Below are 14,129 nucleotides of genomic sequence, written 5' to 3' on the forward strand. Positions count from 1 at the left end.
GAGGAAAAGGTAGAAACGGCTGAGTTGGGGAGTGTGTGTGTGTGTGTGTGTGTGTGTGGGGGGGGGGGGGGGGTGCCTCTGTCATGATGACGGATAGATCGAGAGAGTAGGGGCTCCCAGAAGGAGAGGTGTAAAAATAGGATCGCACCCCCCCTCCCCCGACGCGTCTCCTCTCCGCCCGCTTACCCAATCGCTACCTTCCCTTCCCCCTCCCTCCCTCCCCTCACCTATGACTCCCCCCCCATGCTTCCCAGACATCATCTTCCAGCCTCATTCCTCCTCGGTGCCCATTTACTCATCCCGCTCCTGCACCAGACATAAGACAAAAGACGACCCCCCCCCCCCGTCCCACCGGGGCCTCCTCTCCGCCCCGCTCAGGTGTCGAGGTCGGGGAATTTTTTTCCACCGCTGCCGTTCCCCCGGTGACACACTTATGTAGTACACTTTGACTTTCTATATAAAAACCCGTATTTACACCCTGGGATTGCTCACGGAGCCTCGTGTCCTTTCATCTCTGCCGCCTCAGCCTCCTTTGCATTCATGCCGCTGTGCAGATTCAACACATTCACACTAGTGGCCTATGAGGGATACTAATGGAAGCCGTTCAGAACACCACTTATTGTCCTGTGTGTCTCAAATGCTCAACAAGGCAAACAGCGCCGCAGGAATAGAAGCAGTCCTCAACCGCTTCCGCCCCAAGTTTTCGCCCCGAGTCTCGCCTCCATTCTTCTTCTGTCCTCTCCGATATCTATCACTTTCTCACTCATTAACCACACCCCCCTCGCCATGCCTCCATTCCTCTTCCGCTCTCCGGAGAGGAAAAACAAACAGCTGTCAGGGTCAGGATTGCAGATGAATTCCAAATGACTTTGAAGGGCACCGGGGCCGAGCAACTTTCTCTGGAGGAGAGGCCGGTAACAAGCATGTGCGTATGTGCATGAAAACAAGCACCGAAACAGCATCAAATAAATATGGCCCGCTCCTTGACCCCCCCCTCCCCTCTGCAAACACACACACACACACACACACACACACACACACACACACACACACACACACACACACACACACACACACACACACACACACACACACACACCACTGCAGCTACTCCTTGAATCAATACAGCATCTTAAGACGGCCTACTGTCAAGGTGAAGGCTGCCTGTGTGCGGAGAGATCTGTAGGTGGTTACACACATGCACAGTGTGTGTGTGTGTGTGTGTGTGTGTGTGTGTGTGTGCGTGTGTGTGCGTGTGTGAGTGTGTGTGAGTGTGTGTGTGTGTGTGTGTGTGTGTGCGTGTGTGTGCGTGTGTGTGTGTGTTTACAGTCGGTTTAAGCCGACTCCCATGCGGTGACACGGACGCTGTAAGGATTTACAAACAGAAAGTGCATTGTGCACAGGTTTGCTGGCTTCCTCCCTCGCTCCGATTTATTTCAGCCGAATCGAGTCCTCCTCTAAAAGTTTCTAAAGTCAATCTCTCCTTCGCCGGCTCGCCACCCGTGGCTCAATCCGCGGCTCCGGCTGGGTCAAGATGAGTCGATGAATCTCTTTTCATCTTATCAATCACATCTAGGCGATATCTCTCCATCTCGCCTGTCGTCCGAGTCCGCTCTCTATCACTGTCTGTTACCGTTCATCCATCATGACGGAGTGAGAGCTTTACATTATTCAGTGGCGCTAAGCAAAGATTTAATCGTGCTGTTTACATCACCCTTTGTGTTCTTTGGATTGTTGTCTTGCTAATAGGATCAATAACAAGGTTTAATTTCACAAATTAAACAAATTGCCACCACGAATGAACATTGTTGCTTTGTATAACAACCCAAACATGGTTACTTGAAATGAAATATCAAAGGTGTTCATCGGGTATTTCTAGAGAAGTGACATTAGTCACCTATAGATTCATCAAAACGTCATCGGAATTCTCTGCAGCTCGTGTTTATTTTATCTGGTGTCTCATCCTGGCTTCACGGATGTCGACCCGAGACAGAAACAATCTGTCTCCTGATAATAATAAAGTTTTCTTTTTCACTTCCCGATTCATCAGGAACAATCCCTACACTTGCATACTGATGCGCATACGGGTTGCCACGGTTACCAAATTGTCTTGCCTAATTATATGGATTGCTTGTACAAATTGCCTCCTTGAGAGTTTCGGTGATCAGCAGATGAATGTGTTTTTTTTTCCTTTTAATTCTAAAATTACACCATCCTGTGGGTGGTCTGCCTCGCTTTCACGCCGCAAAACGAAGCGCCGGGGTCCAATCGGAGGCTCTCTTTCAGGCGCTGTGGTCTGGCTGTTCAGCCGGCGCCGTAAAGAATCTTACTGACAGCCCGAACGGGCCGAACTGAATGGGTGAACGCGGAGCAGACTGTCTGAAGTACATCAGGCAGGTTAGGCTGAAAGGAGCGCGAGCGAGTGGGTCCGACAGAAACGGCTCAGTGTTCCCTGGCGCGGATTCTCCACGGAGCCATGAGCGCTGCTCCTCCAAACATGCAACCTTATTTACTGTTTTTTGAACAGGCAGTGGAAAGTGCTGTCTAACATGTATTAAGTACTCGCTTGGGGTGAGATCTGGTGAGCGTGAGGACCGCAGCATATGACTGCAATATGTTCTATATTACAATTCAGTGACCCTTGATGCCCTGCATCTAAATTTATTATGTTTCTCTGCTCATTTATTCAGCATTTTCTCTTGATTCATAACCCATGGGTGCAGAGTGCTCCACCGATTTTATTTTCAGTAATAAATGTATTTTTTATGCAATGTACGTTCAGTGTGTGTGTGTGTGTGTGTGTGTGTGTGTGTGTGTGTGTGTGTGTGTGTGTGTGTGTGTGTGTGTGTGCGTGTGTGTGTGTGTCTGCAGCTGGAGATAAGATCATGATGCTTGACTGGGATTGGTTTTATGGGGAAAAATGTTTTGACTCATTTTCCAGTCACACGTGAAACTTGTACTTACGTCTCACAGAGTAGTCTTCGACAGTGGCTGACGAAATTTAATTCAAGACTTTTTAGTGCTGCAGTGTACGTTGGTGTGTTCACGCTTGCTCACACGCGCGTGTGTGCGTGTTTGTGTGTTAGCCCTTCCAAGTTTTTGAGTTTTGGCAGAGAGATCAGAGGAAATGGGCCTTGTTGTGTTTGTGTGCGCATGTGTGGTCGTGTGTGTGTGTGTGTGTGTGTGTGTGTGTGTGTGTTTGTGTGCGCGTGTGTGTGCGTGTGTGTGTGTGTGTGTGTGTGTGTGTGTGTGTGTGTGTGTGTGTGACAGAAGAGAGAAGGAGACGGAGTAGGCATGAAAGTGAGATTCTGCTCTGAGACGTTTGATGTCGAAGAACAGCGTCTGCTGTCTGTCTGCCAACTGCCAGCCCTCTATCATCATCCCAACACATGGCCTCCGCAAAGTGTGTGCATGCGTGTTCGCCTGTGCGTGTGTGTGTAAGTGGCCTGATTAGGCAGGGACTTGGCTATGTGACACCGCTACAGAGCCACAGAGGCTCACAGCGTGCACCTCGCCACGTCACACTGCAACCGTGTGGGCCCAAGAACGCAAAATAGGATTTTGTTTTTAATCACAACAGAGACATGGTGAGAAATCAGGGAATGGTTTTAGTGTGTGTGTGTGTGTGTGTGTGTGTGTGTGTGTGTGTGTGTGTGTGTGTGTGTGTGTGTGTGTGTGTGTGTGTGTGTTCATTCCACACCACCAATATTTGGTTGTATCCTTAACTTAACAGAGTTAAGCACACTTAGGACTAATTGTTATCTGATGACCTGTATGAATATTTAGGCTTCGATGTGAACACGTGTATCCTGTGTGTGTGTGTGTGTCCTCACATCTTTGAAGGACTGCCTTTAGTTGTGATGGTGAGGGTTAGTGTAACAGGCTAGTGAAGGCATGATGCCAATGGTGAGTCCTCACTTCGATGGAAGTGCAAAAACATGCGTGTGTGCGTGTGTGTGCGTGCGTTGCAACAGTGCGTCTGCCAGTAGAACTTCAAAGTCAGATCCAGCCTGGCTGATATTACAGGGACACACCACTCCTGTTTTCATCTAGAAGTCCAACTTTTTCCACGGACGACAGATAAGCACAGACTTTAATTAAGAAAAAAAACATTAAAGAGAAAATGAAATGAAAAAGCAAAAGATGCCTCCCTCTATATTTGGGCTCAGAAGGCCATGGGATGCTTTCATGATAACCCAGCATTTATTTAGCTGGAACAAACTGGAGAAATCCAGCTGATGTGTGAAGACCTGAAAGATGGGGGAACAAAAGCGTCGGAGAGGAGATCGGAGAAGAAAGGCAGCAATAAAATCCGTTCCAAAAGTCAAACGCTCCTCTTTGACTCTCATTCGCAGACGCGAGCGCGCCGCCGACGCGGACGAACAAAAACAAAAAAAAAAGCCATCGATCGAGGGGCTCACAGATCAGGCGGCTGCAGATCTGGCTTTTGTACGCTTCTTGACATTTTGGCTCCGATAGGGACAGATCCGGCTTTCGGGCGCAGGGGAACGCGAGCACACTGTGAAAATGAATAGCTGGAAAAACAAACAGGGAAAAAAAACGAAAGAGACGCAAACAGAAGGACGGCGGTGGGAACGTCCTGTGGCAGCAGAGAGTAAGTGCTGCTACTGCAGTGATCCCAGCACCTTGGCTCGGCCGCATTTACAGCACGAGTCCTTCGTTGGGAGACGGAAAACGGGGAAAGAAACAAAAATAAATATGTCATACTGTACTTAACAGCTCCATGTCTCGTCTTTGACAGAGGCAGCAGCTGTCCACCAAGTCAACGCAGCTTCAGTAGGTTCAGAGGGCTGCATTCACGACGCCCATGGGCGTCTGGACTCCTATCGATTCAGGTGGCTGGTTCTGACTTAGTGCGTCCGCCGAGATGTGGGCCCAACCGTTGATTGCAGAAGGACAGAAAGCGTCACTATAAGTATAACGCAACCAGGACAACAACGTTAGTAACCTGTATGTATGTTGAAATGGAAGCACATGCTGAATCTGATGGACGAGTGAAAATTCCAAGTTTTCTTGTGTAAATTGGTATAAAATGAGCCAACTGGAGCCCAACATGATCTATTAGATGTGTGGAGCGGGATGAAAAGGTAACAAACACACCATCCGCTGATGACAGAAGCATCACAAGAGCTGACTTTGCAAACGAAAGTACACAAATGACGACAGTCGTATGCTGTTTCCAGATAATAGTACAGTAATAAACGCGTGCTAGGTTGTTGTCATTGATGAGTCTGAGCCGCTTCCTTCAGCGCTGGCTCTCGCGCACTCTCTCTGAATGCAGCGCGTCGAGGCCCAAAGCGCCGAACGGGACTTGGACAGGCTCGCTTTATCCACAGCATGGGTTCGCAATCAACAGCAGCACTTTAGTTGCGCCGTAATCCTGAAAACGCTGCCGAAATAGACACAAAGCCAGCGGTTGCTTTAATCCAGAGCAGCTGCGCTTGCTTTACTCACAGTTTCGGGCGCTCGCCGCGCGAAACTTGCAATTTGTCCGCAATTACTCGCCCGCGCCGCTCGGGCCACAGGTGTGAACTGACAGCTGGATGGAGGCTGCCACAGGTTTGACTTTATATAGCTCACACCAACGTACAGCGCCCTGATTGAGCCCACAATAGATGGAACTTATGCATGCATTGCTATTGATTACGGCGACTTGCTGCTGTGTGGCTCAAAATAGATAGTTATGACTTTGCAAAGTGACCACTGGGGACGGAGGCTGGGGTAGTGGCGTGTGCTGGTCCATTGATTAGGCATAAAGGTGACCAGGGTGTACTATTGATCGCTAGTTGTGGGACAGATGCGTAGCCGGAGGCGAAATGAGCTCCTCTGTGCCACAGTCGAGAGGCAGAGAGGAGCGAAAACCCGCTACAACACGCCTTATGCACATATTTGCGGAGTCACGGCAGCAGGAGGAGAGGCTAAAAGGCAAAACGGCTGATCCAGATCCAGGAAGTTTGCGCCTCTTCCCTTGGACCCGAGCTCCGCTGCCTGTACGGCCGATTCGTCGGCTCAGCCGGTTCGGGAGACGGAGCTTTTCGGACCAGCTGACACGGCAGCCTTCCTCGCCGCTCTGATACCGAGGCGGGAGATCAAGTCAGACTCTTGTCTGATGAGTAGCCAGCTCTGGGTGTGAAGTGGCAAAACAAAAGGCTTTTTGCAATCAGAGGACGCAGACGCTGTCACGGACGCGCTCATCCATTCATCTTTCTCCGTTTGACACCCTTTAAAACAAAGCAAAGGTATTAAAGCCACTATTGAGAGTACGTATGTTTTAACAGGAACTGGAACTGGAACTGTAAAGCAATGCTTTCCTCTTCTTCTTTCTTCCTCACTGTCAAAATAAAGGCGATCTTCACAACTAACAGATGCAGTTGCTGGAGCCAGTTGTCGAACGGTTTCTGTTGCTGTTGTTGTTTCTGTGGCCCCAAAGAGGAGCTGAGAATCTAATCCCGTCGTCACAGGGTTCATCCAACCGGAGCCACTGGCCTTTGGGGGGGTGGGGGGTGGGGGGTGGTTGGGGGGGGGGGGCTTGTGATCCTCTAACAGGAATCAACATCTGCAAACTGGGAGCGCGGGCACGCACCAGCAGGGCGGCCGCTCGGCTCAAATCAGACACTTGGCTGCGGTTCATTAGCGGGTCGCGTCGCGCGGAACCGTCGTCGTGCGCCGCGTTGTCTCGAACGGGCAGCTCTGCCAACTGGGCTCCACCACGTGTGCTACACCGAAGTCGCTGTGTGAAACGTAGCCACGCTCTTTTTATTTCTAGCATAATAAGTACCGGTGCCATAAACACCATCCTGCTTCCTCATTCATTACAGTCTGAATAGAAGAAAACCATCAGCACTTTAACACAATAAACAACAACTACGTCTCCAGTATGGTGGAGAAAAACAACTGCTACTGTAGATGTTAATATATATAAATTAGGTACTTCATACTTAACATGTTTGCGAGCTTAAGGCTTCTGAGAGCTCCTGCAAGAAAGAGGCCGCAATTTAAGCCTGTTAAGCCCCTTTAATGACAACGCCATTCTACACTGAACGCGTGGAAAGGCTTCACTTTGCCGTGAGACTGTGTTTACGTATCGAACCTTCGCACGCGCTCCTCATCGCAGACGCCGCCCATCCCGCCGCGCCGCGGGACGCCCCCCGCGGTGCCGCGCGCCATTCGATGAGGCAGCGTGAGGCAGGAATCGATATGGATTAAACCTGTGGAAGGAGGGGAGGGGGGGCTCGCTATGTCGGATCCCAGACTTGCAGATGCAGGAGAAGTCCGAAGCGTGGACCGAGGGCTAGCGTGAGTCTGGAGGAAGCTCTCCATCTGCCACTACCCCCCCCACGACCCCCCTGAGGGCGTATCCGTCGAGCTGCTTGGAGGGGCCGCGTGGCGGGGGGGGGCCTCGCTCCACCTGCCACACCTAGACCGAGAGCCGCGCGCCCGGCGGTGGGCCTCCACCCCCGTGGCGGCGTGGGCCCCCCGCGGTGCCCCCGCGGGACGCCAGAGATTATCCCAGCGCTCATAGACAGTCGCAGAATGTTAATCCTCAGTCATCTCTTCTACTGTACTGTTAAATCTGGATCTTCCTCGCACTCCCTCCTCCTCCTCAGCTCCCCCTCGTTTTTCCTCCATCATTTACACTAAACTCTGCCCCACACTCCTCCTCCCATCATCTGTCTACCCCCCCTCCTTTTTTTAAACCTCATGATCCGCGTATCCTACTAGAAAGCGACAAGGCCCCGTCCCCATTCACCCCTTTCCCTTTTCTCCCCGCTCGCTCCCGGCCCAGCCCTCGCCATCAGCCCCGCATTGATCTCCTCATCCCGCGGAAAACAAAGCACCAATCAGCCTGTCATAATCACTCTGCTGGAGGAGGAAGCGCTCGACGCCAGGCTGCAGCTGTTGCGTGTTGATGCAGAGGCTAACGGGGCGGCGAGGAGTAGCTGAGCGGTTTTTGGATGAACATGTGCTGGATGTGTTCTATTTTTAAGGATATGTAAAAACGGGGGCTGTGAAGGTTTATTAACTACACTGTTGATTCCATTCCGCTAATGATGATACTGATTCTCATTTCTTTTTTGTATTTTCTTATTTGTATGGTGGAACAATAAAGTGACAGCTGTTGGAGCCGTTCCTTCTAAAAACAACCTCTGAATGATATCTGGTCTCCCACAGCTTCCCGCCTCTATTCACTCTGATTTCCTCTCGCAAATATTGCCCTCCACTTCTCCCCACAGCTTGTACTTTTTTTTTAGTACTCGTCCCTCAGGATTTTTCATCAGGACACTATGGCTGCTAACGTCCAAACAATAAACGCGGTCTGATCTGTCAGCACTCTCTAAACTGTTGCTGCCGTCACACTGTGCTTTGTTGTGGAGCAAACTTTACGTCTTCACACACCTCAGCATGTTTTCCACCACTGGCAGATGCTATAAAGTGCTGCAATACGTGCATTAAAGCATTTTTCAGTTACAAGTACTTCCACCCTGTTGGACACCTTCAGTGTTTGCTCGACCCTGCTGCACCACGACCTCACTTCTGATCTGTTTAAGCACGTAACTAATACTTTTACATTTACTGTATTAATATGCTTAACTTTACTTCATCATATCAATTATGATTCAAGGATCATCATCAATGAGGTGATCCACAACAGCGTACGGCAGACGTCTACCACGTTAGTTAACACAAACACGAAGCCTAAAGGATGCAGCACCCACACACTGCTATTGAATTTGCAAGACTTAAGTCGTCCTTTATGCTTTAGTGCGAATACTGTATGTCTGACAACATCACTGGTGGTTCATTTTTCACTGCGTCTATAACAGCATTTGTGCATTTCTGGTCTGTGGGTCTTGTCTTTCTCTTTCTTTCTCTCTCTCTTGCTCTGTCTCACTCTATTCAAAACAAAACACTTACATGATATACTAAAGACTGAGAGCAAAATAAAGCTTCCAGTAATACACTAAAGATGCTGTACTCTTTTGTGGATGGTTATATTTTGTTAATACAGCGCCGCGGTTTGTTTGTGTTGTTGTTGATTTCTGTCTGAAAGCCTGTCGGCTTTTTTTGTTTTTCAAGCCAAACACCCGAAGCCTGCGCTAATTTTAATGCATCTATTTTGTATCAGCGGGAAACTGAAACCATTTTATGTTTAAACACGATTAAGAGACAGAGCGGCTCTGTGGCTAACGTGCTAAACTCTGATTTTTCAGCCAAATCTTAGGCTGGACGCAGCAAGTTCCCCCGTACAACTGGGAAAGTGAAAGTACTGTAAGTGGATCATAAAAATTACCCCTATTCATTCTGAGAGGAACATTAGTGTCATGATAATCCGTGCTATAATAATTGATATATTTCACTTGGAATCATAAATGTCATGGTAGCATTAAAAGAAAAGTCAAGGATCATCTAAGTCATTATGACTGATCACCTGAGCACCGTGGACGTCTCGGACAAATTCAAAAACTAATCATCTGACGGTTTTAAAACACAGCAACAGCCCCGTCTCTTGTTAAGGCTGCACACGTCCCATGTGGGCTCGGAGCCTGATATCCTCTATAATGATCGGAATGCATCAACATTATTTTGGAAATAAATTAGCAACTTGTGCTGCGTCAGTGGGGCGCTGCACGAGTTCTAACGCACTGTAACAAGATGAAATATTGTTTTAATAATTGCAGAAGTGGTGGTGGGAGAAGGAGCTTTTTGACAGCACGGTGGTGAGATACTGACAGTATTTCATGGTTTATATCAGTATTGGTGAGAAATTCAGTTCGGGGCATTAAATAGTTCCATCGCACAGATTTTAAGCAAAACCATTAATCTGGATCAAGCGTTCTGTCTTTTATGCAAATTTGGGCTTTATATAACTTTATCCTGATCTATAAATGAAATGCATCCAAATTACAGTAAAGAAAGGATATGATCTCATCATTTCAGTTATTGTTTACTGTATTCACCATAGGATAAATAAAATGTATTTCCAGACTTTCATTTTGAAGGAAAGTCGTGAATATTTACCCACTAGTAACCAAGGAGACTGTACACATTAAGCGGCACATTTCTAGAGACGGAAAGTAATAAAATATAAATTAACATCAGTACACATCAGCGGCGATAACTGGGCCGCCTGAAAGTGTTTTAATTCGAGCGGACGTGCAAAGTAAAGCGAACAGGAAGCGTCGGCTGGATCGAAATCCGATCAGATCCGAGCAGCAGTGATTAGGCTGCACGGGATCACTGTATTGTCTGTACGTTGGCACGCCTCAGTTCACCTACTGCAAAGCTGCGTCCCAGTTATATTTTGTATCCATTCAAAGGTGCTCAAAGAAGATTAACCTTTCCACCGTCCCACACAGACAACCTGTGCTCCATTATCTCCTCGGGCTCCTTGCCGCTACGGTATGAGCGTCTTCCGCTCTATTCACTTAAAGGTTGTGACCTTAAGTATTAGGCCTAACCTGTAGATAACATGTACAAAAATCCCTTTACTAACTTAAGCCCCACCTCTAAACGTGGAGACACACACACACACACACACACACACACACACACACACACACACACACACACACACACACACACACACACACACACACACACTGGGAAAGAGTTTATTTTCCTCCTCTCCCACTAGGTACTCTCACCGCTCTGATCTCGCTAATGAAAACAGATGAAAACTCCTCAGCCCAATAACACGAACACTAATTCTCTCTCATAGAGACAAACAATCCCTGAGTAAAGTAAATACGACTGACTTTCCGATGGCGGAGGAGGAAAAGAGAAAAGCGCCCTCTGGGAAATTTTCCCTGATCAAGTGCAAAGAGATTAACCATTTGGACCAGCGTGCTAATGAACAGGAGATCATAATGAAAGCTGCTCGTAAATGCAGATGAGGCATGTGGAACAGGAAGAATGGCCTCTTCTTGTATCAGATGAAACACAGGCGTAATCTACAGAAACCTATTATTTAGCTGTTCCCTTCTCTTACCTATGAACATCCTGACAAGCTTCCACAAAGGATGGAGAAGATCATTATATTACTATCATGCAGATGTCGGACAGAAACAGAAATCGTACTGTGAAAAGGAGCTAGTCGCTGAGGGATCATGTTGCAGTCCCTCAGATGGTCCCCAGTTAGAACTGATGACCTTGTCTTCATTTAAAAAAAAAAAAAAAATGCACGACAGCACAGCAAATCATCACGTACACACGGCACGACAACACATCAAACAAGAGCACACACAAGCTAATGGGCCTAGCGCGGTTTTCCAAAGGGGGAACTTACTGATGACATAGTCCCCAAATGGATCCTCATCCTCCTCATCATCTAGGTAAGCTGGAAGAGAAGGGGTGGCAAAAGGAAAGAAAAGGAAAACACAAGAAAAATAAAGCATATGATGAATCAAGCATGGGGGTGGATGGAAACAGGAAAACTGAAAAAAAACCTAAATGATTCAACAAAGGCATGGGTAGAAAAAAATCCAATGAAGTGAATGTCTTCCACTTTCCCATCATCCTCCTTTTCCCCCTCATTCTAAGCCTCAATCTGATACCTCCAGCCTTCATTAGGAGGCAAAGCACTGACCATTAAACTACAAAAGTAGTTTCAGCACCATGCAGAGGAAAATATGATCACTCATAATTGGCTGGAGAATTCTCAATTTGCACTCAGTGCCTCTCTCTCTCTCTCTCTCTGCTTCCTCTCTTTCTCTCTGGCAGGTCTGGAGATGGCATGAGAGGCCATTATGGCTCGCTAAATTCCCTATTAGGGCGGCAGCGTGGTCGTCAGCAGGTTACAATTCAGACGCGGGCGATATTTCACCGCTTCTGCGACTTCTTCACCCGATAATAATACTTTGAGCATGAGACCTCGCTGCAGACGCAACTATTGCCTGTTTTCATCAACAGGTACACGCGATAACGCGTTCTTTGAATACAGCCGCTCTCTGCTTTATGCGGAAAGCAGCCCCTCATCTTCCCTTTTCCATTTATTCATCGTTTATGTTTCCCTCGTCTTCGTTCCTTTCTATTACTCCGGGCTACCTCCCTTTTATGTGAGTTAGCATCCATCTACTGTGATCAATATCCCCGGGCTTTTATTAAACACTGCTCTTATGCATCTGTGAGTGTGTGTGTGTGTGTGTGTGTGTGTGTGTGTGTGTGTGTGTGTGTGTGTGTGTGTGTGTGTGTGTGTGTGTGTGTGTGTGTGTGTGTATTATTGGCCTTCACTTCAATATCAGCTTTGGTCCAACTATATCTTTATTGAGTCAGATATGTCCAACGAGGGATATATACATTTTTTACATTCTTCCTGTGTTTGTGCAAGTGTGTATTAGTCCAGTATGTTAAAGGAGTGGGTCTTGATTGATGCAGACTGCAGGACAGCTCGAACACCCTCGGCTTAACCTGAAGACGAGCATGTGCAGATATGCGCCGCATGTGCATGTAATTGTTTGTCCATCATTGCGTTTGCTCATTCCAGCATGTGTAGTTCTCAGACAAAAAGTCCTTGAACCAGTGGGTGAAGTATGTAGACACACACACACACACACACACACACACACACACACACACACACACACACACACACACACATGCACAGCCTTGTGTGTTTGTGAAAGTGAGCTGTCAGTGCTGCTCTCACACACCATTCATCACAAGCTACTAATTCTGTTAGACCATTGTCGAGGCTTTCGCACCCCGCGTTGCTCTCTGAAAACTCAATCAGAGGCTAATGCCCCCGACCTCTTTCCGACACACACACACACACACACACACACACACACACACACACACACACACACACACACACACACACACACACACACACACACACACACGCTCTCACTCCCACTTTCTCACTCACACACACACTCTCAGAGACCCCGAGGGGACGGCGGCGGTCTTGAGGGACCCACCCGTCCGGCTCCATGAGCGTTTCTTCATCTTGATCGACAGGAGCTGCGTAGACAACTTACTGGTCATGTTTGAAAAAAAAAGAAAGTGACTTAAAATCACTTTGTGACACGTAATTATAATCTGTCCTGCTAAATATAGAGCATGTTTCCTTCCAAATCGAAATGATCATAATCAAACATTACCCTAATCTACCTTGATTACAAGACAATCTTTTTAGTGCTCGACTTCTAAAGTGAAAAACACATCGGCTGGCGTAAACTTGATTGATTTGGTTTGATTTGTTGTGGGATTTGTGTGGTACGCCAAAAACAAAGACAGCGAAGCAGATGTAGGCAGTCCTCCACCTGTGCTGGTAGATTTGATTAGTTAATCAGAAAACGCTTTGCCCAACGCGTCGTCTGCAAGGCATAATTACAGCTCCTGTGTAAAAAAGAACTTTTGACTGCAGATGTTTTAGGGGGCAAAGATTCTCCTGCTTTGTCAAAAAGACTAACTAATATAAATTAACCAAAAAATAAAACGTTTTACAGCTTTTTAGAGCAGAAATAATAAAAAAATGAGGGTCGTAGGAGAAACCAGGCGGCTGAGCGTGCCTGGATGGGGGGCAGGGTCAAACAGAAAGGCCAGGCTAAATTTAGCGCCACCTTTTCATTCTCTAATTATGAGATTAATACATCCTGTCACATATGCCACAATACTACCCTATGATTTATTATTGAGTCAAGCAGATGGAGAGATTGAGCCAGAGAGCGAAGGAGGAGTGGGAGATGGTCTGAAAGCAGCTAATCAGCATGCATGTGTGATTGGGCCGGGCCTTGACAGTGCAGCGAGCGGCCGGCGCGTGTCTGTGTTTATAAAGTCGACCGTATGAGTAAAGCCAAGGTTTATTGACGGAAAACAATGTTGAAGTTGAATTAGATTCTGTCTGTATCCTTAACAGGCGGCTATTTAATGAGGGGGGGGGTGGAGGCATATGTGCCCACACACAGCGCAGTGGAGCGCTGGGCTATAGATTGTGGCCATAAAATCTGCCCTGGGCTTCAGGTTTAAATCAATGTCAAAGCCTGATCTTATTTCATCTAATGCATGTTTTAATCATTCTCCCCCCTGATCAATGCAGTTTGGATGTGGCCATCAGGCGCTGCTGTGGGAATTTACAAGCACTCCCATTCTCCCGCGTGTGTTTC

General features: G+C 47.6%; 1 protein-coding gene across 9 annotated transcripts in view; it reads right to left on the reverse strand.

Moving 5' to 3' along the window:
* The window catches only part of tenm2a (teneurin transmembrane protein 2a), a 168,250-nt gene that overhangs the window by 98,241 nt on the left and 55,880 nt on the right, over positions 1 to 14,129 (reverse strand). For 4 of the 9 annotated variants that reach the window (XM_055512566.1, XM_055512565.1, XM_055512568.1 and 1 more), the window contains exon 4: positions 11,309 to 11,359. The exons of the other annotated variants lie outside the window; for them this stretch is intronic. In XM_055512566.1, the coding sequence (XP_055368541.1) occupies positions 11,309 to 11,359 (51 nt within the window). The remainder of the gene's footprint in view (positions 1 to 11,308; positions 11,360 to 14,129) is intronic. 9 annotated transcript variants of the gene reach the window in all.

This window comes from Betta splendens, chromosome 10, assembly GCF_900634795.4.
Source record: "Betta splendens chromosome 10, fBetSpl5.4, whole genome shotgun sequence".
In the NCBI taxonomy this organism is placed as follows: Eukaryota; Metazoa; Chordata; class Actinopteri; order Anabantiformes; family Osphronemidae; genus Betta; species Betta splendens.